The 27,888-nt window shown below is 44.0% G+C and overlaps 1 protein-coding gene across 1 annotated transcript; it reads right to left on the reverse strand.

Annotated features, from left to right (window-relative positions):
* Positions 1-221: 221 nt before the first annotated feature.
* LOC142575378 (dehydrogenase/reductase SDR family member 7-like) lies at positions 222-17,288 on the reverse strand. Its single transcript, XM_075684709.1, has 8 exons — positions 16,798-17,288; positions 15,916-16,065; positions 13,926-14,032; positions 13,627-13,822; positions 9,855-9,901; positions 8,466-8,588; positions 3,317-3,483; positions 222-1,341 (listed from the first exon to the last, which is right to left on the reverse strand). The coding sequence occupies exons 1-8, from the start codon at positions 16,925-16,927 to the stop codon at positions 1,281-1,283; spliced, it is 981 nt and encodes a 326-aa protein (XP_075540824.1). The 5' UTR covers positions 16,928-17,288; the 3' UTR covers positions 222-1,280.
* Positions 17,289-27,888: the final 10,600 nt, after the last annotated feature.

Below are 27,888 nucleotides of genomic sequence, written 5' to 3' on the forward strand. Positions count from 1 at the left end.
AAGAATTCTTGACAGGAAAGCAGTGAGCGCAGTTTCCAAGAAAAGAAATGCAAGCAAGGCAGACGATTATTGTTTGGGGACGAAATACACCTGAAAGTGCTAAACAATTTTTTAGGGTCTAACTTGGTTCACAAATGAGTTGTCTTCTGTATCCTTGTAGATGTCCTGATGACAGCAAACATTGTCATCCAAGTTATCATTAGACACGAATTAAACAATACTTCACAGTTGCATCAACCAATTTTATAGCAACCAGATTGATGTCATGCAGCACATTCACTACATGGAAGAACTAAGCTGTGGGCCTGCAGAAATAAGCTTCCTGTGTGTATTAGTTGAATCTCGAGTCACATACAACATATTTATAACGAATTAAAGCGCACATCCATTAGCACTTACAATTCTAGGACAACGATAAGTGCACTAAAAACATCAGTCGGCACAATCTAATCTTAGCACCATGACATGGCTAGACAGTAATGGAATGTGATAACGCCATGTAATCCAAAAAGAGCGGCATAGGGGAAATATCTACATTCACTTGTTGATACCACGGTATTTAAGCATGTACTTCTACATAAGATAACCTCGGACAACTTTTAGATGCATACCTAGGATTCACTGCTCCCACTCTACAATTTACACAGCTGTGAGGTCACTTAACTTCTTCCGAACATAAGATATTGCAGTAAGCCGCTAATCACATTACCCTCACCTGCTCTTACAACATAACACAACAGTAATGTGCATATGCTAAGATATTTGACTTTATTGGCACTTCTAATTAGGCACACTAGTGAAACATATTTTAAGTGGTTGGCACTAAAATTAGTTAACATGCATTTAGAAAGTGCTGCAAGTACTCCAGAATTCTATCAAATATACAATAGAGGACACAAAGCCAGGGAAAATATAATTCTGAACTCTGCATTTTGTTCTGTATACAAAAAGGCATCTCAGCAACAATATCAGTCATATTAATACGACTTGCATGGTAATGCACAACTGCCCTCATGGAGTTATCAGGTTCATGACATTACCAGAAGTTGTCTACACCAGTATGCAATAAATTGCACATTTCTACACCTATACGCAGACTTTAAATTAAGCTTGATCCACATGTTTTGTACGTGCAGGATGCTTCAGTATGCACCGGATGTGTGTGCTTCGGTGTCGATACAAGAGCACGAACAAACAACATGCACTCAAAAACAAGGTTACTTAACCATCACATGCACAACTATTGTACAACAACCAGCCACTGGAATGTTTCAGCAGCTCTACTGTCCGTCGCTCATCTTCATCACCCTCTCCTTTGTGAAGAGCAACTTGCTGACATAGCTGGAATAAAAAAAAGGTAGAAACGAGGATAAGCTTCAGACATGCCCTGCAAACATGCACAAATTATAGAACGTACCGTATCCGTCACTTGCACTTAACTTTTAAATTAAGTAATTTTACCTGTCAGTAAAAAAAATTCATTATGGATGCGCTTCCTGCACCGAGGGTTAATAGATAGTTTTAGAATAGGGGCCTCAAAAATGGTTTTGCGGGTGTTAGCGTTGGGGCACACAGGAGTGACGAGGTTTAGAGTAGGGCATATCGATTGCGGATTGCATCCAGTGCTCGCAGCGCCACTACGGCGTCAAGGAAAAGCAATTATAAATGATTAAATATAGTAACTTTTATATTCATGTTTCCGCATTTAATCAGAATTTAGAGCTTATTCTACTATCAGTAAGTAATTAGTTGCGCTTAGTTTTCAGTAGCGAACTTTACATGCCTTCACCAGCCAAGCTAAGCCGTGTTAAGCCTACGAGCCATGAAATCGATAATTGAATTTGGAATTAGCAGCTTCTAATGAATCAATCTTCATAACACATGCTAGTGGAGAGAAAGCGATAACCACAGTCACTTCTCCTAACTTGCAAACTTCCCACGTTACCACGAATCGAGCCCTGTTTGGTGCTAGGTTAGATCTGTCGCTTCTATGGGGCCGCCATGTTTGTCGATGCAAAGGTTTTGGGGCAGCTTTTGGGGCTCCTGCTAATCAGTGAAATAGCGTGCCCGACGCAAAGCCCAAACGCAGTTTGCGTCAAGCGCATACGCAGTGTCTTTGACACTATTTCTTTGGGGCCTCAAACATTTGGGGCCCCTATTCTAAAACTCTATTTGCCTCATATTCAGGAAATAACTGAATAATGAGGAACTGATTACCCCATATTAGACCTCGAAGATTTGATCTTGGGAAGGGGGGGGGGGCTTTTGTGCCTAAAGACAACGTAGAGTTTTAGGTTAGGGGACGCAAACGGCTTGCGTACGCAACTAGGGGCGACGGTACTGCGCATGCGCAGACCCGGACGTAGGGGTCGGCGCATGCGAAGTACCGTGGTCACTAGTTTCTGCGTACGCAAGCCGCTTGCGTCCTTTAATCTAAAACTCTCTATTTGTAATCCACGACAAAAATTTACGCGACCTTATAGTCAAAAGTGAATTAGACCAGTAAATGACAGCATAAAAAAGTACAATTTTAAGGGCAGCAACAACTAAAATGAAAAATGCCAGCGCAGTTCTATTGTAGAAAGAAAGTACCTGTTCAACCGTCCAATAAGCATAGTGCATGCAATGCTAAATGTTATGCTTACAGTTTGAGCTCAGATTGTTGTCAAGGATAAGTTTCAGCTATTAATAAGATAACAACATGGCAAAGTTATTCAAAGACTGTGCTCTCTTTTTGTTCTTCGCTACAATTTATTTCACATACCCTCAAGGGCGAAGGCATTATAGAGGGGAGTGGGGTGCATTCGAAAAACAATAACGATTACTGCAAGGTTATATAATGCAAGCGACATAACTTGGCAATATTAAAAGCGGAAGGGACGCAGTAAGAAACTCATGTGGTGGGCACCTACTTGCTGTGCCATTTCCCAAGTGCTCCTATGTGGCCTCAAAAACCATAACATGAAGAAATTGAAGATGAAGAAATTGCAGTCATTGACCGAGTCAAGGTTAAAAAACAGACGTTTCGGGAGCCGTATGGGTTCCTTGATCAGACTAAAAGTGTGATCAAGGAACTTTGATCAAAGTAAATGTTTGTGAAAATCATGTTTTAGTGCGATCAAGAAACCTGTACTGGTACCGAAACGTCTATTTTTTACCTTCTCAGTGACCGCAATTTCTTCACGTTACCTGACCACACGAACTTTCATCTAACTCTTGACTACAAAACACACTTGTTTCCTTCATATTTCATTCTGCTAGACCTTAGCTGGATCACAGCGATAACAGTGACTACAAAAAGTAAAGGTGTACTCACTTTCTGAATATGCATGGCATATACTGTCCCAAATACGTGATGAGCAGGACGGGATTCTGGGAAATCCAGACCTCGTCCATCTTATTGGCTATGGCAACCGCAATGAGCTGAGCGCAGCGTTCGGTGGGCATGAGTCGAGACTTAGGCGTATCCTTCATGTTGTACAGCTGTAGGGAACCAGGCAAAAACAAAGTTAAATGAAAAAATGAAAAATTATCACTCATACATGCTATTGTACATCATCATCATCAGCCTGGTTACGCCCACTGAGGGGCAAAGGCCTCTCCCATACTTCAACTTCCCCGGTAATGTACTAATTGTGGCCATGTTGTCCCTGCAAACTTATTAATCTCATCCAGCCACCTAACTTTCTGCCGCCCCCAGCTACGCTTCCCTTCCCTTGGAATCCAGTCCGTAACCCTTAATGACCATCGGTTATCTTCCCTCCTCATTACATGTCCTGCCCATGCCCATTTCTTTTTCTTGATTTCAAATAAGATGTCATTAACTCGCGTTTGTTCCCTCACCCAATCTGCTCTTTTCTTATCCCTTAACTTACACTCATCATTCTTCTTTCCATAGTTCGTTGGGTCGTCCTCAATTTAAGCAGAACCCTTTTCGTAAGCCTCCAGGTTTCTGCCCCGTACGTGAGTACTGGTAAGACACAGCTGTTATACACTTTTCTCTTTAGAGATAATGGCAACCTGCTGTTCAAGATCTGAGAATGCCTGCCAAGCGCACTCCAGCCCATTCTTATTTATCTGATTATTTCAGTCTGATGATCCGGATCAGCGGTCTCTACCTGCCCTAAGTAGATGTATTCCCTTACCAGTCCCAGTGCCTCGCTACCTATCGTAAACTGCTGTTCTCTTCCAAGACTGTTAAACATTACTTTAGTTTTCTGTTGATTGATTTTTAGACCCACCCTTCTGCTTTGCCTCTCCAGGTCAGTGAGTATGCATTGCAAGTGGTTCCCTGAATTACTAAGCAAGGCAATATCATCAGCGAATCGCAAGTTACTAAGGTATTCTCCATTAACTTTTATCCCCAATTCTTTCCAATCCAGGTCTCTGAATACCTCCTGTAAACACGCTGTGAATAGCATTGGAGAGATCGTATCTCCCTGCCTGACGCCCTTCTTTATTGGGATTTTGTTGCTTTCTTTATGGAGGACTACAGTGGCTGTGGAGCCGCTATAGATATCTTTCAGTACTTTTACGTACGGCTCGTCTACACCCTGATTTCATAATCCCTGCATGACTGCCGAGGTTTCGACTGCATACAACGCTTTCTCGTAATCAATGAAAGCTATATATAAGCGTTGGTTATATTCCGCACATTTCTGTATCCCCTGATTGATAGTGTGAATGTGGTCTATTGTTGAGTAGGCTTTACGTGGTTGACAGAAGTCTAAGGTGTTCCTGATTCTATTTGCGATTACCTTAGTAAATACTTTATAGGCAACGGACAGTAATCTTATCGATCTATAATTTTTCATATCTTTGGCGTCCCCTTTCTTATGGATTAGGATTATGTTAGCGCTCTTCCAAGATTCCGGTACGCTCGAGGTCATGAGGCATTGCATATACAGCGTGGCCAGTTTTTCTAGAACAATCTGCCCACCATCCTTCAACAAATCTGCTGTTACTGATCCTCCCCAGCTTCCTTCCCCCTTTGCATAGCTCCCAAGGCTTTCTTTACTCCTTCCGGCGTTACTTTTGGGATTTCAAATTCTTTTAGACTTCTCTCTTCCATTATCGTCGTGGGTGCCACTGGTACTGTATAAATCTCTATAGAACTCCTCAGTGACTTGAACTATCTCATCCATATTAGTAATGATATTGCCGGCTTTGTCTCTTAATGCATACGTCTGATTCTTGCCTATTCCTTGTTCCTTCTTCACTGCTCTTAGGCTTCCTCCGTTCCTGAGAGCATGTTCAATTCTATCCATATTATACTTATATATATTACATAGTATATATTAAAAATATGCACAATTTCAATAAAATAAAGGTCCACTGCCACCGCAAGGGAATGCCAAAACAATGGTTGGGGCACGTTTCCATTTCTAGTGCGGCCGTGGCTGTCAGTGCAGCTGAGGACATACGCAGCTTGCTGGCCATGTTTTATGCCGTCTGTGCAAAGAGCAGGCGTGCCAAGATGGCTTGGCAGCACGTGTGCTGTCTTCCCACGCGTTTAGTACTGGAGGTTGCGTAACGAGTTCAGGAGATGCACTGAAGCGAGAGGCAGACGAAGCATTCGCTCTCCGCTGCCAGCGCTTTTCACGATAGCGCTGTGCACATGTGACCAACACTATCAGCTGCGGAGGCAGAGCGGGTGTAAAAGCGTGGGTGGTGTCACTCCGTACCACCCATCTAGAGATATTGTCGACACGGCATGAAACCGTATCTTTTGTTCCGAACTCGCGAATTCAAGAAAGAATTGTCTCATTCAAACTTAGTTTTTCGAACTTCCTGATACTGAACTTAACGTTACAGCGCAAACACCTAAGACGATCCACAAAAAGAAAGACACGACACACACTTTTTGTGGATCGTCTTAGGTGTTTGCGCTGTAATGTTAAGTTCAGAATTATGTACCAACTAGGCCCAAATGAAGTGTTACTGGAACTTCCTGATAATTTGGAAAATATTGCAGCCCTTGCGGTGCAAGAAACCTTCTTTGGCAACTGCAATTCTTTCCATTCAATGAACAAGTTTCCATGTGAAAAATCTAATTGCCAACTTTACCAACTTTGTCATATCAAAGTTTAATTGTTCCAGTTTTGTATTTCCCCAATCTTCACACTTGCTAAATGTCCTTTTAGGTGCGAAAAGAGTGTGCGAGAAGCTTGCATCTTTAAAATTATATTGACTGAATTCGGCGGCGTTGCGTGCCAAAGCCATGATCTGACTATGAGGCATGTTGTAGTGGAGGACTGCGGATTAGTCTTGACCATTTGTGCATTGGGTGCCCATTAAAGAACCCCGACACACAAGCGTTCTTGTATCCCGCCTCCGTTGTAATGCAGCCGCTGTGGCCGGTATCAAACCAGCAACCTCGTTCTCAGCAGCATCACTTTAAAAATCGTGTCAGTGGCGTCACTGATGGGGGGGTGGGGGGGGGGGTCTGTAAGCAACAAATGCCGTCACCACCACTGAAGACATTTCGAAGACAGTGCCGCAAAGGGCGGCTTCGGTCTGCAGCGAGTGCTATCATTGTTCACTTCAACACCATTAGCAAGTCAGATCTTCGTGCCGTCTTTTTCTGTTTATTCTTGTTTTCTTCAATCACATGACTATTCATGTAGTTCCAGATGCAGTAAAGAAGTGTATTTTTCTTTTATATAACTATTTCTTTACTTTACCAGTCTTCACTATATCAGTGAAAGAAATACATGGACGCCTATGAGTATTCGGGACTGGCATTTCTCTCCGCTACAACAAGACCCTACCCTACTGTACAAGAAAAATGAATAAATAGGCATGGACTAAAAAGACGGATACATCAACTCTGATATCTGAACGCCAAGTATTATAGAAAAGATACATTACAGGTGCGCGAGACTTGGAATATTGCAACAGCCATTCTGAATGCGGACATTTCGTGGTGTATCCATTTATGAGGAGCACTGCATAAATATGTGTGCCAGCTAACATTAGCCGAGCTGCTAAATGAAAAAGAAACTGAAGAGAGTCGTCACTCCTGTGACCACCGAACACCAAAGTCTTATAATTGTACCCAGCACCATGATCTTTTTCTTTAACTTTTCATTTTACAGCGCAGCTGTTAAGGGCTAATTTCCCCAGGATCGCATCCATGCGTTAACACGAAATTATCGTCACGATTGGCTCCAGCATCGTCTCCTTCCACAGCTGGCTCGTCGGCGCCCCTCTGCGCCAACGTGCGAATGCTCTCGTGCCAATGCTCCCGTGTTCGTCGTCGTGGTCATTATCTAATTAAGAAATAATGACGTAAACACTATTATAGCGAAGCTGTTAAGGCTAGATCCCCCAGGATCGTGTCCGAATGTGGACAAAACTCCACATACGTGAACCGCTCCCGAAGATTGTGCAATACCGGGCCGATCCGCAGTGGGGATGAAGCAGGCGTTAAGCACTCTCCATAGGTGCGCCGACCCCTTAGATAATGGAATGCCGGCCCGAACCGCGGCGGAAGTGCAGTTCGCCATTAAGGGGACCCCATACACACCTTCGCTGGTCATCCTTCACAGATTGAACGGGCACCGAGTTTTCTTTTTCCTCTTTTTCAACATTTTTGTAGACAAATGATATCTTGAACTGTCCCACCCTTATCCTAAATTGAAATGGCATTGACAGCCAAGTTTCCAGCTCATCTTTCCATGCATAAAAACACAGCCGTCGTCCATTCTGCACGGGCAGATTATTGCATTGCTGGTTGCATTGCCGATCCTTGCATTGCTGGCAACCTTTAGAGTGCCCTAAACAATTTACTATAAGAAGTTTTCGTTTATAAAAATAAGTTTTGGCTTCCATATCCAAGAGGTTATGTGTCGTGACATTGTGATATAATGGCTTGCTTTATTCCTGCAATTGCTCTGGCTGCTAGACATGAGCGCAGCCAGAATAAATGTTGAATATTCAATGTCATCATAATTATTTTTGCTGCCACTATACAATAAGATGTCAAAACTTTGCCCTGCATGTCATGACGTCACGATAATGTTGACGCAAGGTCCAGCATTTCGAGACCAACTTTAATACTTAATGAAAGACAGTTTAACCTCCATATAACGAGCTTCAATATAACGAAATTTGCGATATAACAAAGGTAACTAGAACTTCTTGTCCATATAACACCATGTTGCGGAGAAGTAGTTCGCCATTAAGGAGCCCACATACACAGCTTTGCTGGAAAGGGCACCGAGTTTTTTTCTGTTCTTTTTCAACATTTTAGTAGACAAACGATATCTTTTCTTGGCATATCCCACACTTTCCCTACATTGAAAAGGCACTGACAGTGCCAGTACTTCTTTCCATGCCTGAAAACACAGCCGTCGTCCGTTCTGCATGGGCCAATCATCGCATTGCTGGTTCACAAACAAACCACATGGTGCTGCCACCATCTGTGAAAGTTGCAGATCGTGAATACACTTGGAGACACTCACCTTACCAGGGGTGGCAGTATATGCACGCTCCCGGACACGCGAGAATACAGGTCCCGGGCAGACGACGGTGACATCTAAACCTCCCAGGACCACACCTTCCAGGCGCAAGCTCTCATAATAGCCCTGAAATTTCATGCGCACACTGTTAACACATTGGGACATGCTGCACGATGCTTCAAACAATACATGATGATCTCGCACGTGAATGCTAGCTTGACATTTTATGAACAAGCAGCATACGAGTCGTGCACAAGACATTACGACATACGAGAATGACAGAGGGCAACAGCGGAAATTGTGAATAAATGTGGCTCACAACCATCTAAATTCTATATGAAATGTGCCTGCAGCAATGTAGATATGACTGAACTAAAGCACAGCTCAAGGCATGAAAAGTTGAAACCATTTCTACTAACGTAAGAACGTTAGCACTATATACCCCGAAAGATCATTGCAATACATTTGCACAGACCCTATAGTATACAACAATTAAATATTTCAAACTGTACAACTGTTCACACTGCAAGGAATGCGTACAACAACGGTTGCTAATGATGTTCAGGGTTGGACAAAATCGAAATGCAGAAGTGGCTGAAAAGAGCCGTTTGCTTCAAAGGGCATCTCACATAAGTGAGAGAAAAGTGCTATTACTCACTGCCCATCACAAGTATGTCAAGGAAGTGGGGAATGCACTGCTAAAACACATTGATATGGGTGCCCTAATATTTGAAACTTTCGAATAACGAATCAAATAGTGTAATTCGGTCTCTGAATCGAACGGTCATTATTCGTAATTGCGAATATTATTCGAATACTTCTCGAGTATTTCAAGATGTTAACTGCGCCCAAATAAACAAAATTTCAGAAATGGTCGGCAAATTTTTACCCCCGCGGGCATAGTATAGACAAAACATGAGAACTTGCGTAGTGGAGCAGGCTACGTCACTTAGGTAGCCACACTTTACAGGCTGTACACCGGTCATTCGCACTCTGAAGAGCCTTGTGCATGCTCTCTTAAAAATTTACGCCCTTCGGGGTGTATCCTGTCCCACAACAATAAAAGTCGTCTGACTTGCCCGCATTTGACTTCTTTAACTCTGAGCCCGGTACTTCCATGCCATGAATGACATGAGCGCTATCAGCCTGACATAGCATTAACAACACGAAAGTAGCGAGAGCAGCATATTCAAGAAAGGAAATGCAAGCAAGGCAGATGATTATTGTTGTGGGACAAATATACACCCCAAAGGGTGCAGCTGTTTAAGAGTGCACTTATGATACCAATTTAGCAGAAACAGCAAAAGATTCTTTATCAGCGAGAAGGTTTCGTCGATGTCTGAGTGAATAGGGTAAAAATATTAGTTTAGTAAGAATGATTCCTTTACATACCTGGAGTGCATGCTTGGAACCAGTGTAGGTAGCTGAAAAAGGTGTACCTGGCCAAAGAACAAAAGACTTGCTATATGGGCGCCAAGGCCAACAAATGAGCGAGAGCTACAATAATGCTAGAGTGTTATCACTAACATCTGTCAGTGCAATAAACGAGTGAATTTCGCAGACTGCGGCTGCCATTTACAAAAGTAACATTAGAAAAATGTTTCCTTAACACTCAGCTTCATGAAGTTTTTCTACTAAGGTCAGCAAAAGACGCCAATGTGCATCACGTGGCGGCACAATGGATGACATGCTTGATAAGACAATGCACAAAACGCGATGCTGGGAAGTAATTTCCTTGAGCTGCGCAGTGTTGCCATAGGAAGGACTGGACAAAGGTGTGCATGCCTATATTCAAGTAGATGGCTGCAAGAATACCAATAAGTGAAGCTAAACATGTTCGACCAGTTGCAGCCACTTCGCTACCACGTGCTTTCAATAATAGTGTTAATAATGACAATTATTAACATCAAACGTGGGAGTTGCATAATAGCTCCCAGACAGATTCTTATAAGCTAAAACAATTCCCAAGCAACTAGCATCTTGTAACAACAGGGAGAAGAAAGCACCTAGAACAACATTTCGCCAGCCTGCTCCCTCCACAAATAGCAATGTGCCAGTGACTGTAGTAGAGCCAGTTGATCATTTTCATAATCCAAAAGTGTACTTTTCTGCTCTGCACATTTGCTACACTAAGGGCCGCAGTGCTCATCGCTGAAATGGAATGAATTATGGGGGTTTCGCTAGCCAAAACCGCGATTTTATTATGAGGCAATTTGTAGTGGGGGACTCCGGATTAATTTTGACCACTAGGGGATCTTTAACGCGCCCCCTATGCACGGGACACAGGCATTTTTGCATTTCCCCATCTAAATGCGGCCAGGATTTGATCCCGTGACGTCGTCCTTCATGCAACACTATAGGCGCTAAGCCATCAGGGAGGGTTCGAATGGAAACGAAGTGCGACCTGCACATGCTGAAGTTTGGCTCTTGCACATGTCCACATGACGAGAACCACATGTACATTTTCCATGTCGTAATACAAGCAAACTGTGCTTGTGCACATTGTTTGCAAAAATCACTACGCCACCATTGGTGGGCAAATGCCTTGGAGAAAAGCTAGCTTTACAGCTATGAAAATGAGTTATTCACCCAGCAGTTCAAAGTCTTTCTTTGCTGTTCAGCACATACATTACGTAGATATCCCCTTGAGTAATGAGTATTTAGCATACAATCAGACATGTAGCATTTTTTGCTTAAAACGATTTCAATCAATTAAAACCACATGTACGAATTAATTATCAGCTGCAGGTATTACGAAGAAGTATTAAGTATTCCTTGGCTATTGCATTCGTAACATGGCACATCGAACATCCCACCGAACATGGTAGCAAAGCGATTGTGTGTAGGAATATTCTGCAGTCTCAAGTGAACCGTTTGCTTTCTATTAGTCGCCTGGATCGCCGCGCGGCATAATTTGGGAATGAAATTACACATACGCATGGAGGTCTGTTTCATGTAAACACTACAACAGCTACTCATAAAGTGTATTGTCCATATTTATAAAGTACTGGAGTCATTGTGTGAGCAGAAGGTGCAGTTGACCTAAAGATCGAATGTCCACTTTCTTGTCACTACTACGTAGAACAGGCACAAACAAATTGCATACAAATCTACACTGTGGTTGTACAAGACAAGTAGGTATGTGTGCACATTTGCATATGAAAATTAGTGTTGAGCTACTGCATGTGGATCTGCCTTTGGACACTGACACCCACACTCACACTTTAGCACCACTTTCATAGCATGACATATCCAAGGCATAGCAGAAAGTCTGTACATGCCAATGTCCATGCTGAAAAATAATGGCCATGTTCCCTGCAGCAACATCATACACACTGGCTTCTTTTTTACAGCATGAACTCCAGCTGTTATGATACAATGCAATAGCACAAAAATACCCGCCATACAATAGCACATAAGTTATGTTTCTCTACAATATTTACGGGTGCACGTCCATTCCTAACCTCATTTCTCAGAATGGCTCAACTTCTGGAACAAATAAATAATTGCATAAGTAATTTGGAATTATTTCATCAACTAATAAACTGCCACCGCAATACCGATAAATTGGGACTTTTCACCTATTCGACAGGCTATGCTACCAGATCCCGATGCCCATGAGCTGCAACTCTACTTATCAGAGATCTTGAATATTTTAAATATTTATATTTTCCTAAAAGTACAGTTGATTGGAATAAGCTGTGACAAAATAGTAGCACACAGGAGGACAGAAAACTGGGAAAGTTGGTCCATGGCTAATAACAGTGCAATGAAAATGAGGACTAAGGAAAGCACAGATCAGCACTGGTGTTGTGTCAACGCATTCCTTCCTCTTTTTCAGAGTGCGGTTGATAGCAATGAACGAAAATGTTAAGATTCATTGCCGACTTTCGAGACCTATGTTCAGTGACAATTTTGTTCTGGATAGGATTGTGTTTGACTGATTTCATAATATGCTGAAGCACTTTCACTTTTTTTATCATACATTTATTGTACTCAAAATCATTGGATGGTGCCTGTAAAGTCATTAAATACTAAAAATAATTTTAACAAATTATGGGGTTTCATGCGCCAAAACCACAATCTAATTTAGGGGCACGCCGTAGTGGGGGACTCCAGAAATTCTGACCACCTGGTCTTTAACATGCGCCAAAATCTAAGTACATGGGTGTTTTCACAATTCGCTGAGTCCTATAGTCCCTATAGAGTCCCTATAGAGCTGAGTCCACCATGGCCGGGATTTGATCCCACTACCTCGGGCTTAGCAGCAGAACGCCATAGCCACTAAGCAACCACGGCGGGTTCATTATATACCAAGTTTTACACTAAATGTACTTCGCCCTTTCTTTTTCCTCAGCTGTGCACTTGTGTACCACCTTGTCAAAACCTTTGCACAACGTTGCAGTACTATTTATGTAAAGAGCACAAATAGCGATTTTTGAGTCCCAATCGAATAGTGCCAGAAGCAAATAAAATATTCGAATAGTTTTCAAATAATAAACAGCCTTTATCACAATACAATGTAAACTAATGTTCACATCCTAGTATTCTTGAAGTTAGCAATATTCCGTCATTACGTAGTACGTACATTAGAAAGCATAACGAGAGCTTTAGGAGCAAACAAGTAGTTTCTTTGCACTCACAAAACTCTTCAGCTAGCGCGAATAATCACCGTGCAGCTTGTAAAGTATGGCTACCTAGGTAACGTAGCCTGCACCACTAAGCAAGTTCTCATGCTATATGTCTATACTCTGCCCGCTGGGTGACAACTTACCGTAGTTTTGATCCAATTTTAAGTTTATTTGGCTGCAGTTGAGGTTAAGAAATATTGGAAAAATTATTAGAAAAATATTCACATTTACGAATAGCAACTATTTGATTCAAAGACCATTACAATGCGACAATGTCCGATTTGTTATTTGAAAGGTATGAATATACACAGACAATTAGTCACATTAGGACTGCGATGAAGAAGCTCCGATATATTACAGTGCCTTTTTACTAGACAGAATTCCTATGGTGAAAACAGCAAGTGTGGTGTGGCGAAACAACTATTGACCCTCCTACCTGAATACTTTTCTACATGGGCTAATTAATCCAAGCCAGACTGCAACTCTTGTCTAATCAAACTACACACAGAAGAGGCAAAGCAAGAGGGACTTACCAAGCTTTCCAGCCGTGCTGCTGTTGACCACAACATGACCTTGCACGCCCTTTTCCTTAAAGTACTTTACAACGCATCGTGTAAGAGATATGGCACCGAAGACGTTGCAGTCAAACATCTCTTTGTCGATCTCGACAGGAATCTCCTCGAAGTTGGCGCGCTGGCTACGGCCAGCATTGTTAACCAGGACATCCAACTGGGAAGAAAAAGAGCACAGCACTTTAATGATCAAGCCAGATGACGCACCTCCACAAAACCACTATAAATGCTAAGTAACTGTTGGGCACACTAATACAAACCTTGCCAAAATGGTCCAGGACCTTCCGAAGCTGCTCGCTGTGTGACGAAAAGTTGCTAATGCTGAATGGGAGAACAAGGACTTGTGCACCTTTGTCATTACCAAACTCTATAAAAGCAGAGCAAATTGAGTACTATTAACTTACAGCGCTCAGGGATCTCGATAGAATACCGGTGTTACACATAATTGAATTAAAGGGAAACTGAACGGAAAAATAGGTTGCGCTGTATTACATTACTCTTCTACAATACCAAGAAAGCCATTTTTCATGAGCAGACACTTGATAAGCAAAAAACCACAAAATTTAAAGCTGTGCAGTGGTGGCGTCTTGACATCCACAAACATGTCGCGGCATCGTAGATATTGATGGCGTCAGCTCACGCGAAATTTTGTATCAATAAAAAGAAATTACCAAATTTTAAAGGAGCCAATAACTGGACTATTCTGTCACAATGACCCAAGCACAATAACGCACTTAGATCTACGAGAGTGCCATTGTTCCGATAAGAAATATTAAAATGATAGCGTAACCTTCATTTTCCTTTCGAATAGTTTACCCCTTGACCCAAAACTTGGGTAAATAGAGTTTTGACGGAACATTTAGTGTAAATTAATGTAGCCTTTCACTGCAATGTCCCTTAAACCAACTAAAGCAAATAAGCCTTCACACTGCATAGAAATTCAAAAGGATTGAAAAATTGGGTCACTGACCAAGCCAAAACAAAACATGAAGTGCAACAAAACGTCGAAAAGATTTCGTTTCGACTTGGTCAATCACCCAATTGTTCAATCATCCTTTTACCCGACGAAGCAATATTCCGTCAAACGCTTGATTACAGGTTTGCTTTCAAAACCGATGGTTCGCGGACAGTAATACAGCAAAAGACAAGCACTTCCTGAACCACATTCCGCTGAAAGAGGTGTAGAAGCTGTTTATCACCATCACTTCCTTTGCTGGAAAATAACACACTGAAACCACCCTTTATAAATATTTCGTTGTGACCAATGTAACAGCATCTGTGCAGAGACATTATTTCCCATTCGTCAGCATCTGCAACATGATGGCCTTTCATCTGCACATTAGTGCACTGTGAATACGCTGCAGCACAAGTATTTACTCTGACAAGCTCATTTGATTGTTTGCGAGTTTGCCAACGGGTTGGTAAAACTGAAACGTTATGAAAAAAATCACTTTGAGTCATGCTTTACCCATAAAATTGAATTCTGGGGTTTTACACGCCAACACTACAGTATTATAAGGGACGCCGGAGTGGGAGGCTCCGTATCGATTTTGACGACCTGGGGGTTCTATAATGTGCATCCAATGAACGTTATATGGGCATTTTCGGATTTCACCCGCATCGAAATGCGATCGCCATGGCCGGCATTCGATCCAGCTCCCTCAGGCTTGGCAGTGCAATGCCGAAGCCACTACACCACCACGGCGGGTTTGCCATCACCCATTCGGTTTCATGAGCAAAACGAGAACACGCTTTGAAAAAGCGAAGTCCACTTTTTGAAACGTTGGCTCCCGCTTTTGCCTTGTTCTCGTTTTGCTCATCGTCTTGAATTTCCATCTCCCGCCTTCCTCTTGTTTTCCCAAGTCAATTTCAGTAATTCTTTGGTTCAATATGGAAAACCAATGTGAACTGTGATCGCAATACTAAAAAAATTAAGAGACAAAGGAGAGTTTAGGAATAATGTTTTCACCTGTGTGCAGTGTTTAATGGCCTCGTTTATGCCAGACTTGCCGAGTAACTACTCAAACCAGTTGTGTTGTAAACAAAAAAAATAAGATGAAATATGATCAGTTGTGCTAGGTTTGAGTGCTGCTTAACTAGGAGTAAGAAATTGTCTTTAACAATTGGATTACAAGCTGAGCAAGCGCTGTCAAATGCATAAGCAGCAATGCTGGATAGTCTGATAAAGAAATGCACATACATCAAAGTTGAAAGTAGGTGCAAAATAAAAAAAAATCCAGGACTACTTACCAAGGCATTTGTTTTTTACAAGCTCTAGGTTCTCCAGGTTCGTGCCAGAGAGGACTAGACGAGATCCCACTTTGGCCAGCTCGTATGCAAGATACTCGCCAATGCCACTTGATGCTCCTGTGATCCATATTACCTTTCCTCTCAGGGTTGCTGCAATTTCATAACCATGGTAAGGTGCCTAGGTAATCCATTTAGCAATCATCACATTTGTAACGTTGTATCAGCTCATTTAGTGTTTACAACTGATCTAGAAGCTGGAAGGGGCTCATGTCGGTGCTGCATCGATTACAAGACACGACCCCGCCCATTTGCCCCACCCCCCACCGCTTCATTACTATCACTTCTTAATTCGAAGAATGATTAAATGTGTTTTCTAATACACTTGTTAGTTTCCCGCGGTATTCGCAAACGATAGATAGTATGACGGTTAAAAGGCTATTACGCTTTTCTAATCCTTTATAGTGCTGCAACTGTTTCCCGCCCGTCTATAAAGGATGTTCGCCATGTGAAGCTTTTACTGCCCCTGCTTTCTTGCAAGCAAAATATGCACTTTACACAATTAAAGGTGCGCGTTTTCCCCGCTTTAGAGGCTACAACTGACGCACGCAACGATTTGCACGTCTTTACCACATAAGAACGTGTGCATACTAAGAGCTACCGCAGCGAACGTTTGAACACATTTTTGAAACACCGCTTCAATATCTTAGCAAGAGTGCCCCGAAAGGGCGTGCAATCTAGGAAACCTGTAATGCACTGCGGATAAGGAAACTGAGGAGCCATTCGACAGCGGGTCATTGAAAAGCCTACACAAGCATCAGTAAAAACATAATAGCACTTTGACATTGAAAAAGGTTTGTTTTGCTAGGCCATAGGCAGACTTACCTATCGAACGCCCGAACTTCGACTTGAACAGAAGCGTCAGGTCGGCGTCGGCTAGTTTAAGCCACGCAACTAAGGCCATGAGCCACAGTACGCCCATATAGAAGAGCCACGGCACCGAACAACACGACATGATGCGGGTACGTTTACGCCGAAATGAGCGTCAGGGAGGTGAGCACTGCAGGCAAGAGTTGAAGAGCACAGTCATTTAAATTGGCACAGCACGTATACACAGCTTCGCAGCCGTGAGCGCGGCGGCGCAGCTGCTCGGTTCGCGCGGCGCGCTGAAGTCACCGACACGGGATGGAAGGGCCCAAAGGGAATAGCACAACTGGCAGAAGCACTGAGGTAATAAAATACACAGGTGACGGGCAGTCGGCGCTCTGCGATAACTGCGGAGGGCGTGAGTGCACAGACGACAGCCGCCGTGTTGTGTCTCGCGACCGCTGCGACTGGCTACATCAGCCATTCGGCTTGAGCAGCTTACTTTGATTACCCGCTGCCCTCTCCCATAAACCGATCCTTTCTTTCATTCTCCGTCACCTCGCAACCCTGCCTCGCGCCCATTGCCGCTAAAGTGGTTGAAGCGCGCGCCTTTCGAATTATTCAGTGGAACCAATGGCCAGTGTGTCGGGGTAAGACGCTATCATTTCCGTGCTGGTGCCTTTCATTACGTCACCAGAAATGCAGCAATATCAGCGTTGACATATGCACAGCTGAGCGCAGCTTGTTCATAGGACGTCGGCACGAAAATGAGCAAGAGTGAGCAGATATCTATATAATCGCCCGCAACATATAGCGCAGTTCAACACGTTGCGTCCAGACAGCTAAATAAGATTGCTCTAAAATAAACGGTTTAATCGTTTACATTAGGATACATGTCGAGTAAAACGAGTTCTTGGGCGAGTTGGTCACTTATTGTAGGCATAAGAGCTGCGCCAAAAAACACACACAAAAGAAAGGAACACTGACCGACACGGACAAGCGGCCGTGATAGAGTCTATAAGCACGACTTAACGAGGACGTAGAAAGAAACAGATACACAGGGACAGCGCTTGACTTTCAATTATAGGTTTTATTTTCGCACGCATCGATAAAAACATACCGTACGAGCGGAAACAAACGCGACAGCAAAAAAGAACATTCAGTGCTGCATTGCGATGAGCCGTACACGTGTGGAAGGCATGGTGGAAACATATACTGCAATGGCGTTCAGTAGCGCTTATGCACTCTATCATGGATTCTAACCAACTAGCCCGCCAACGTGTTTTAACGGACAAGCGATTGTCCGTGTCGGTCACTGTTCCTTTCTTTTGTGTGTGTTGTTTGGCGCTCCTGTTATGCCTGCGATACATGTTGACACTGCAAAATTTAACCAGAGCTGGCGTGAATTCATGTTTGCTCAGCAGAATTCCAGACTACAGTATAACGCCACAGGCGAGATATATTGTGTCCCACGTAATTTGTGCCAAAATATTAATATGTGCAAGTACCACGTAGCTAGACACAACCAATGTAATGTTGTTTGCCGACTCTTGGAGCAAGTCAGGCTATCTTTTTCTGTATTTGGCCTAATCACACAATTACTAATTACTAATAATCAACTTAATTAAATATTATACTCAGAGTAACGTGTCAATGATAAAATTGTAGACCCTCCTGAAAAATTACCGATCCAGCTTTCCGTTGCTCAGTGAGGGCTACATAAAATTTCTTTTCCAAGCCTGAAAGAGAGCCCGCGAAAGACGAAAAAGTGCTGGGCCACTAGTCATGCGGCACTTCTTGCGAGATATTGTGGGCTTTCTTTCAGGCTTGGAAAAACCCAGAATTCCATGTGCGAAAGCGGAACGCGGTGTTATCTTTCACAGGCAACTTTCACGCTCGGCAAAACACTATTATTTAGCATGTATTCTGCAACAGGAAGCTCAATCTGGAGTTTTTCATGTCACTCTACAATTCTCTCATGGACACTTCTAATCTCATTATAATATTTGAAAAGTTGATCAATTATTCATGAATAATTATCTAATTAGGCGGAACGAACATATAATCTGAGCATCTCCAAGCGACGGCAAACAACATCACCTTGGTTGTGTTCAGCTATATATATATATATATATATATATATATATGTGAGGCGTCAGACAGGGAGATACGATATCTCCAATACTATTCACACCATGTTTACAGGAGGTATTCAGAGGCCTGGAGTGGGAAGAATTGGGGATAAAAGTTGATGGAGAATACCTTAGCAACTTGCGATTCGCTGATGATATTGCCTTGCTTAGTAACTCAGGAGACCAATTGCAATGCATGCTCACTGACCTGGAGAGGCAAAGCAGAAGGGTGGGTCTGAAAATTAATTTGCAGAAAACTAAAGTATTGTTTAACAGTCTCGGAAGAGAACAGCAGTTTACGATAGGTAGCGAAGCACTGGAAGTGGTAAGGGAATACATCTACTTAGGGCAGGTAGTGACCACGGATCCGGATCATGAGACCGAAATAACCAGAAGAATAAGAATGGGCTGGGGTGCGTTTGGCAGGCATTCTCAAATCATGAACAGCAGGTTGCCACTATCCCTCAAAAGGAAAGTGTATAACAGCTGTGTGTTACCAGTACTCACATATGGGGCACAAACCTGGAGGCTTACGAAAAGGGTTCTGCTGAAATTGAGGATGACGCAACGAGCTATGGAAAGAAGAATGATGGGTGTAACGTTAAGGGATAAGAAAAGAGCAGATTGGGTGAGGCAACAAACGCGGGTAAACGACATCTTAGTTGAAATCAAGAAAAAGAAATGGGCATGGGCAGGACATGTAATGAGGAGGGAAGATAACCGATGGTCATTAAGGGTTACGGACTGGATTCCAAGGGAAGGGAAGCGTAGCAGGGGGCGGCAGAAAGTTAGGTGGGCGGATGAAATTAAGACGTTTGCAGGGACAACATGGCCACAATTAGTACATGACCGGGGTAGTTGGAGAAGTATGGGAGAGGCCTTTGCCCTGCAGTGGGCGTAACTAGGATGATGATGATGATGATGATGATGATGATGATGATGATGATGATGATGTGTGTGTGTGTGTGTGTGTGTGTGTGTGTGTGTGTGTGTGTGTGTGTGTGTGTGCGTGTGTGCGTGTGTGCGTGTGTGCGTGTGTGTGTGTGTGTGTGTGTGTGTGTGTGTGTGTGTGTGTGTGTGTGTGTGTGTGTGTGTGTGTGTGTGTGTGTGTGTGTGTGTGTGTGTGTGTGTGTGTGTGTGTGTGTGTGTGTGTGTGTGTGTGTGTGTGTGTGTGTGTGTGTGTGTGTGTGTGTGTGTGTGTGTGTGTGTGTGTGTGTGTGTGTGTGTGTGTGTGTGTGTGTGTGTGTGTGTGTGTGTGTGTGTGTGTGTGTGTGTGTGTGTGTGTGTGTGTGTGTGTGTGTGTGTGTGTGTGTGTGTGTGTGTGTGTGTGTGTGTGTGTGTGTGTGTGTGTGTGTGTGTGTGTGTGTGTGTGTGTGTGTGTGAAACGGCAACCGCGTCCACTAACGAGTTCACTGCATACGGCTGTTCCAGAGACATCTGTGGTCGGACCGCCGCAGGTGTTCTTCCCCATCCGCATCTGCACGCGTCAGCGCGATTATAGATAACAGCGTAAAGACGGAAACTTTGGACACTTTGGACCCACTGGACACGCATGTGGCCGCCGACATGCTTACATGCGAACTTTCAGCCTTCTTCTAGCCTGTACAAAGCCAGTCAGTGACATTCGTATATTTACAAGCAAGAAGATATCGACATAAGTTGGCTGACGTGGCTTGAAATTCTACTGTATTTACAGAGAGTGTCGATCTAATCCGGAGTATTATTAACTCATGCGATGCAGGTGCAACACAGTGTCGTGTAGATGTGCATTACATACATGCTGGGACACGTTCTGAAGGTATAAGAAACTGAGGTAGGTCGAGGCTCGTGGAGATTAAAATTCATGCAATTCATTCTGTTTTAGGGATTCCCAGGGAAGTTTCGCAACTTCTCGCTGTGTTCGCTTACAATGACGTCCATTTTCATTGTTGCTTAGATCAATGTAGGATGAGATGATCGCCCTGCTGGAGCTCCATTACATAGGTTCAATGTAGGCACAGGCGGATAGTTCTAACTTTTCCGGGGAAAAAGGGGGGGGGGGGAGAGAATCAGCTTTCCGAACCCGATATATACAGGGTGTCCCACTTGAGCCAAACATTATGAATATCCAAATGCCACTTAGCTGGGCAGAACCAAGGTAATGTTGTTTGCCGTCGCTTGGAGATACTCATATTATTTTTTTTTCATTCTGCTTAATTAGAACATTAGTCTCAACTTACTACTCAACTTCTCAAATATTATAATTGGATGAAAAGTATCAATTGGAATATTGTAGAGCAATCTAAAAGACTCCCCACACAACACAAAAGTTTTTTTTTCCGAGCGTGAAAAAAGCCCGCGAATACACGCAAAGTTCCTCGAGCGGCCAGTCGCACGGTAATCTTGCGTGTATTTGCGGCCTACTTTCACGCTCGGAAAGGCAATCTTATGCAGCACGTACTGAGCAACAGAAAGCTGTTTTGGGAGTTTTTCATGTTGCCCTGCAATTTTCTCATTGGCACTTTTAATCTAATTATAATATTTGAGAAGTTCATTAGTTAATGATGGTTCATTATCAAATTAGGCTGATTGAAAAAGTAATCTGAGTATCTCGAAGCGACGGCAAACAACATCACCTTGGTTCTGTCAAGTTGTGTGGTATTTGCATATTTTCAATGTTTGGCTGAAATTACGTGCGACACCCTATATATAAGGACAATACATACATACATACATACATACATACATACATACATACATACATACATACATACATACATACATACATACATACATACATACATACATACATACATGCATACATACATACATAAATACATACATACATACATACATACATACATACATACATACATACATACATACATACATACATACATACATACATACATACATACATACATACATACATGAAGTGAGTTGCTTTATTTACTACGTTTCGGCCGGAGTCCGGTCTTCGTCAAGGAATACATGAAACGGTAAGGCGTTGAGCATGACACAGGAGGCTCATCATGTGTGCTCATCCACTGCCAAGGAGGGGAAGGAAGCAGTAATAGACAGAAAGACAGGGAGGTTAACCCCCACTGCCAAGACGCATTGTTGCTTAAGGAGCGTGCACTCGTGATCGTGCAACCGCAAATGTAAAAAAAAAACGCGACGGGATGGTTGTAACAGGTTCGTAGAGCATCACTATATATACAAGAAAAACAGGGTTTACAGGAAAGATGACATGTAGCTAAAAATAGAAAAATAGAAGAGAAAACATGCACGACGAGGTGGTTGTAAGAAGTTCGTAAGGCAACACTACATACAACAAAAGCAGGGTTTACAGAAAGGATAACACATGGTCAGGAAAAAAGAAAAGAAAAGAGGAAACAACCATGACAGAAGACAGATTATTGCTGTAAGGCGACTGCACCCGTCATGAATCATCAGTAAGCATGTCAAACGTGGTAAAAAGTGCACCACGGGACGGGATTATCGTAACAGCAGGTTCGTACACCAACAAATATAACAAAGGCAGGGTTTACAAAAGAGCTTGGCCGACGGAAACCATACCATGGTTTCCGTCGGCGCAGGTCCTGGCTGCAGACGCACTTCACCCGAGTTTCGAGGGCGTTGCGCTGATGGCGAGTCGCATTAAACAGCTGTGCTACCGGAAAGCTGCTGACGGGGCATCTACCTCCTGGATCGATCCACGTGCCCAGCTGTCATGCAGGGCAAGTGCCCTCCGGATTCCGGGCTTCTTCCCCGGAGCCGCCTACGCCTGACCCCCACCATCCTACAACGGCCTCCGCAAGAGCACTCTGCCAGCCTCATCCCTACCTCCAAGCCCAGGAGACGGCTACGCTCCACACGAAACAGGTCGGACAGTGTCCCTCCGTTTCACCAGCAGTCTCCAAGAAACGGCAGCCAAGCGAAGACCACTACTTCTTGTAATGGACTAACTACTTGAACCGAGAGAAATTCCAAAAACAGTGATTTCCTCAGAATTAGAAAAAAATGTTCATAAGTATGTCATATATGTACTTGACGCATCCACATTTGGCTCCCCTGATTGTACCTCATTAAGGGACTTCTCGTTTCCCTTAAACCAACTACCCCTCAAATGTCAAGCCGTAACCTTGCAAAATTGAATGACACATTGAAATGAACATCACTCAATCTCATGCGCAATTGTTATCTACCATTATCAAGCATCTGTCAAAGCGTTATGAAACAGTGAACAACAGGTGCGCAAAGCTTGTGCATTAAGCCCTTTGGAATATGTCATGCTCGTTGAGTACGAGCAGAAAAAACGATCAGAAACCCAGAAGTCCAGGAAGCTACTACACGTGATAACGTTAGCCTTCAACAGCTCTCGACGCGCGACGTATGTGTCCATGCTGAACCATCTTGCAGAAAGAGTACTTGTCTAAGTAAACATTTCGAACGTGGGCTTATCTGACTCGGAAATGGCTGTGCTTTCTCGAGGTTTGAATTTCTGCCCAGCCACAGGCCGTTATAACGAACTTAGCTAGCTAAAGATTTAGATGACTTCCCGCGAAATATGAGGCTGAAGGAGCTTTTTTAATGAGCGACCCGCTTACGATAACATATCTTCCCGCCAGCACTGGACCCCGCCTACTCAACGCGATATATGTCTGGATGTGTATGTTTCTGCTGTGCAACGTGACATCCTGCAAGCCCATGGTAGACGCATTTTGTTCAAGCAAAATCGTTCTCTTCCTGAACAAAAAGCAATTGAAGGATTAGGGAAATGCTCAGATATTGTTATAAAGCCCGTCGATGAAGGAGGAGCTTTAGTAATAAAGAACATGACTGACTACGTCAAGGAGGCTCAGAGGCAATTAACTGATGGCACATTCTACAAGCGGCACAATCAAAATCACACCGACCGACCGACCGACCGACCGACCGACCGACCGACAATGAACTTTAATCCTGAGGAGCTACTGTCAGGACCTCCTAACGGGAGGCCTTTGTAGCCGCTGGCCGCGACCACGTAGAGGACAGAACGCCGTCACGCTCCGCCCTTTCCTGGGCCCTCTGGATAGCATGGGCTTGCTTTCAGGGTACCGTACTTCTGATGGCCTCCTCCCATTCGGCTTCGCTGGAGAGAAAGTCGTTAGGCAACGCGGGACATCGCCAGAGCATGTGAGCCATAGAGCAAAAGGTTTCACTGCCGTCGGGACAACTAGGGTCCACATCCGAGTACATCTTACTGACGAATCTCGGCAACGGGAAAGATCCCGTCTGCAACGTTCTAAGAGTAGCTGACTGACCTCTACTGAGCTTCGGCTGAGGCATAAGATAAACTGTCCGACCAAGTTGGTAATGTTTAGTAATGTCATTAAATGTGAGGAGTAGATCGTTCTGCTGAGTCCCTTCCTGCCCCTACGGAGCCTCCGGACCGTCGCGGCGTGGTTTGGGTAGCCCTCGAGAACGTTCGTACCCATGTGTGCGGAGAACCACGTGATATAATGAGAACCGGGGCAAGCCCTTTTCTGTAGAGTAGAGGCCGCTTCTCGAGCTAGGTTACCCGATTCGAAAGCTCTGATCTCGAGTCGGTGTATATATATATATATATATATATATAGGCACTTGTAGGTTGTGTGACCCAGAGCGTTCCTATAACGACCAACGCTAATGTACTATACTTCCAGGAGGTCCCGAAGAAGTCACCATGCAGCGGAGCCCTGGACTGAAATCATGCTAATTTAGCGGAAACCTTTTAAAAGCAATAAAGCCTTCATGCATTCATTCCACAGTTCACGGAGCGTTCATCACTCAGGGATAGAGGAGACGAATCTTGAACTATGCAGCTCCTCTAAAACCGTCACTTGGGTGAAATCTGCTGGACGCAGGCGCGGATCTTTTGCTAGTCACGTGCCATTTATAAGAGAGGGAGAAGAAAAGGAGAAGATTTCTGGTAGGGTATACAAAGGTAGCGAAAATAAAAACTGAACTAATGGCTCCGCACTGTTGTTTTGTTCACAGCTTTACCTTTTCTAGCCCTTCGCCTCATTCCTGTATTTATCAATATCGATGCGTTTCCTACAAGCACTTTAACCTTAAATTTAACCTTTAACCACTTTAACCTTTAACCCGCATACATATAGAACACTTTGTTCAAGGCGAGCGAGCGAAGCAACTTTATCAGGAATGCCTGCAGAATGATTAGCCTTACCCTGTAAGGGAGGCGTCACCGTGACGCGGCCATGACGTCTTCCCGGCGGGTGGCGCCTCTACTCCGGCCGTGGCCGCACTACTCTCTTTGGTCGACCGCGCCTGCCCCTCTTTTGGGGTGGCAGCCTCCCTCCGGTTTCGCTCGGTCGTTGTCTTTCGAGGGCCGCCGAGATCTGCTGGACGGTCTGGGCTTGGACCTCGTGATCGTAGCACCTCGTTGCGGCCTCGAGCCGCGGTGGGATCGTTCTCACCGTTGCAGCTTCGTGCGGATTTTTGGCACAGTCCCAAAGGATGTGAGCTGAAGTGGCTCTTTCCTTTGGGCACGCACAACGCAGGTCATTAAGAACATTTTTGGGGGGAGGCTAATTGGTGCATGTTACTGAAGTAATAAAGCCCCAAACAGACGACACAAGCCCCAAACAGACGACACAAGCCCCAAACAGACGACACAAGCCCCAAACAGACGACACGTCTGTGTCTCTTCTTGTGTCGTCTGTTTGGCGGTTTAGTACTTCAGTAACAGGTCACTAACATAAGCACTCGGACACACGTGCCTCATCAGCACCGGGGTGAATAACGACTCCGCCTGAAGTTGTCGGTATAACACCGCTTCCTTGCGGGTTCAAGGCAAGAATAATCTCTGGAGTCTTAACAAAACTGAAAAGAATTTCGGATTCGGTCAAGCTGCAGTAGGCCGAATTCGACTAATCCCAAACAGGCGCCACGGGACATGCCGCTACAGTTCCCTCCGAAGATGTTCTCTCCTCTACACATTCGGAATTGTATCCCTGGAATAGATTCCACGAAAAACATGCCTCCAGTGAAGTGTATTTCTCCACACTATTAATATACAGACGCTAGAATAGGATAGGAATAACTTTATTAAATTGCCGCAAACCGAAGGTTAAACGCGTCGTGACATTGGCCAGAATCATACAGGCACCACCCGCCTACAAGAGCATGAAGTAACCTGCTACAAGGTCCATATTTACTGACGGCTTCTCTAAACAGCACAGGTACTTACTGTAGCCTTTTCCTTCCTTCCACAGGCCAGACATTTTCAGGGCGTTTAGAGTGAGTAATGTCATCAACATCCGTCGAACTGTGTGCGATGAAACAAGCGATAAAATAAACACTACGGCGACTTCAACAACAATGGGCAATTTTCAGACTCTAAAACATCATTGTGAAGCCTTTGCACGAAAAGAACTAAATCAACCAATTACATCTTGGTCCATGACGTATGGCATGCCTACACCACTTGGCGTCTAACCCTGGACATGTGGTAGCATTTCAGTGGCTTACATTACATTGCGGTATAGCAGGTAATGAAAATGCGAGTGAGGTGTCAAGGTTCTGTAAAGGCAGCCCGCGATAGCCATGTCAAAGTGTTTTTGCTTGAATGTGAGGCTTCATTTTGGGCAAAGCGATATGTGCCCACGGAATGGAATGGAAGTTGGTCTTCAACTTCAGCCAACTACCATTTTTTTGTACAACGTGGACCTAGAGCTCGAATCAAGGCTACTACAATGTCTACCACGCCATCTGAAAACGCGCCTCTATCACCATCTACGACTAAGCGTTGCATACACGAAGGGCCTTCTTTTTAGAAGGGACCAGTCTATCGGAGCATGTTCTTAGCCCTGCGACGCCATGGAGTCTCCAGAGCATATCTTGCTTGAGTGACTAGCTTACAGAGACGAGCGACAACGGTATAAGATGAACATAGAAAAGCTCGACCAAGGCCCCTTGACTTTCACACGGATGCTGGGTCCCTGGTCTTGTCCGTTGAAACAGCGCGAAATCTTGAACTTTTTGTCTTTTTATGTTGAATCAATAGGTTGGCTCTCTAAATTGTGACCCACCCATATCATCTCATCAAGAATGCTTTTATTTAACTCTGAACCATCAAGTTTTATCAATATTACCTACCTCCATCGCCTAGGACACTTGCCCTGCTGCCGAAAAAATCACAACACCTGCACTTTTTTTTCTATGCTTCTGCACACCTTCTCCTAGAACCTCATCCCCTTCGTCTCATTCCCTGCAGGGTAGCATTTAGGTAAATATATGGAGGGCTAGCAACTCTCCTTTTCAATAAATAGCTTTCTCTCTATATATAACAACGGAAATTAGGCTGCAAATCGTCGTCGTCGTCGTCGTCATCATCATCATCAACATCATCATTCAATCTTTATGTACAGTGCCCAGGGCGAAGGCCTCTTCCAGCCATCTCCAATTGCCTCTGTCTTACGCTAGCTCATTCCATGTTCCACCTTCAAATTTTGTAGCTTTATCGCACCACCTCCTCCTTGGCCGTCCTCGACTGTGCTTCCCTTCCTTTGGCACCCATTTCGTGCAGCCTTGCCGCAGAATGGATGACAAGGCTGCAAATATGTTCTTGCAATAATTTCAAATTTAGTAGCTTGCCTTTTATCTTCCGTGAACAGTCGCCACCCGACAAGTAGGCAAGCATCAGACCACGACCTACTGTAACTCCAGACGTGCATAGATAACCGACTTCTATGGGAGTCGCCTCCGCCCACTCTCGTTCAACAATTGGTCGTGGGTGTCGCTTTTATGACTGGTTCGTCTGCTACTCTACGGTTGACTGGGTCTGTAGTTGTAATTAGAATGACGGCTGTTTTGTTGTTACGAAGTGTTTCATAGTTGATCATCTTTGCGAACACAGTGACAGTGATGTCACAAGGCTTTGCTCGGTCACTTGGCTCCAAAAGTTGACTGCCCGAACCTGAAAAATGTCGGTGCGTGTAGTCTGTTGCTCTCA

Source organism: Dermacentor variabilis, chromosome 3 (genome assembly GCF_050947875.1).
Source record: "Dermacentor variabilis isolate Ectoservices chromosome 3, ASM5094787v1, whole genome shotgun sequence".
NCBI classification, from domain to species: domain Eukaryota; kingdom Metazoa; phylum Arthropoda; class Arachnida; order Ixodida; family Ixodidae; genus Dermacentor; species Dermacentor variabilis.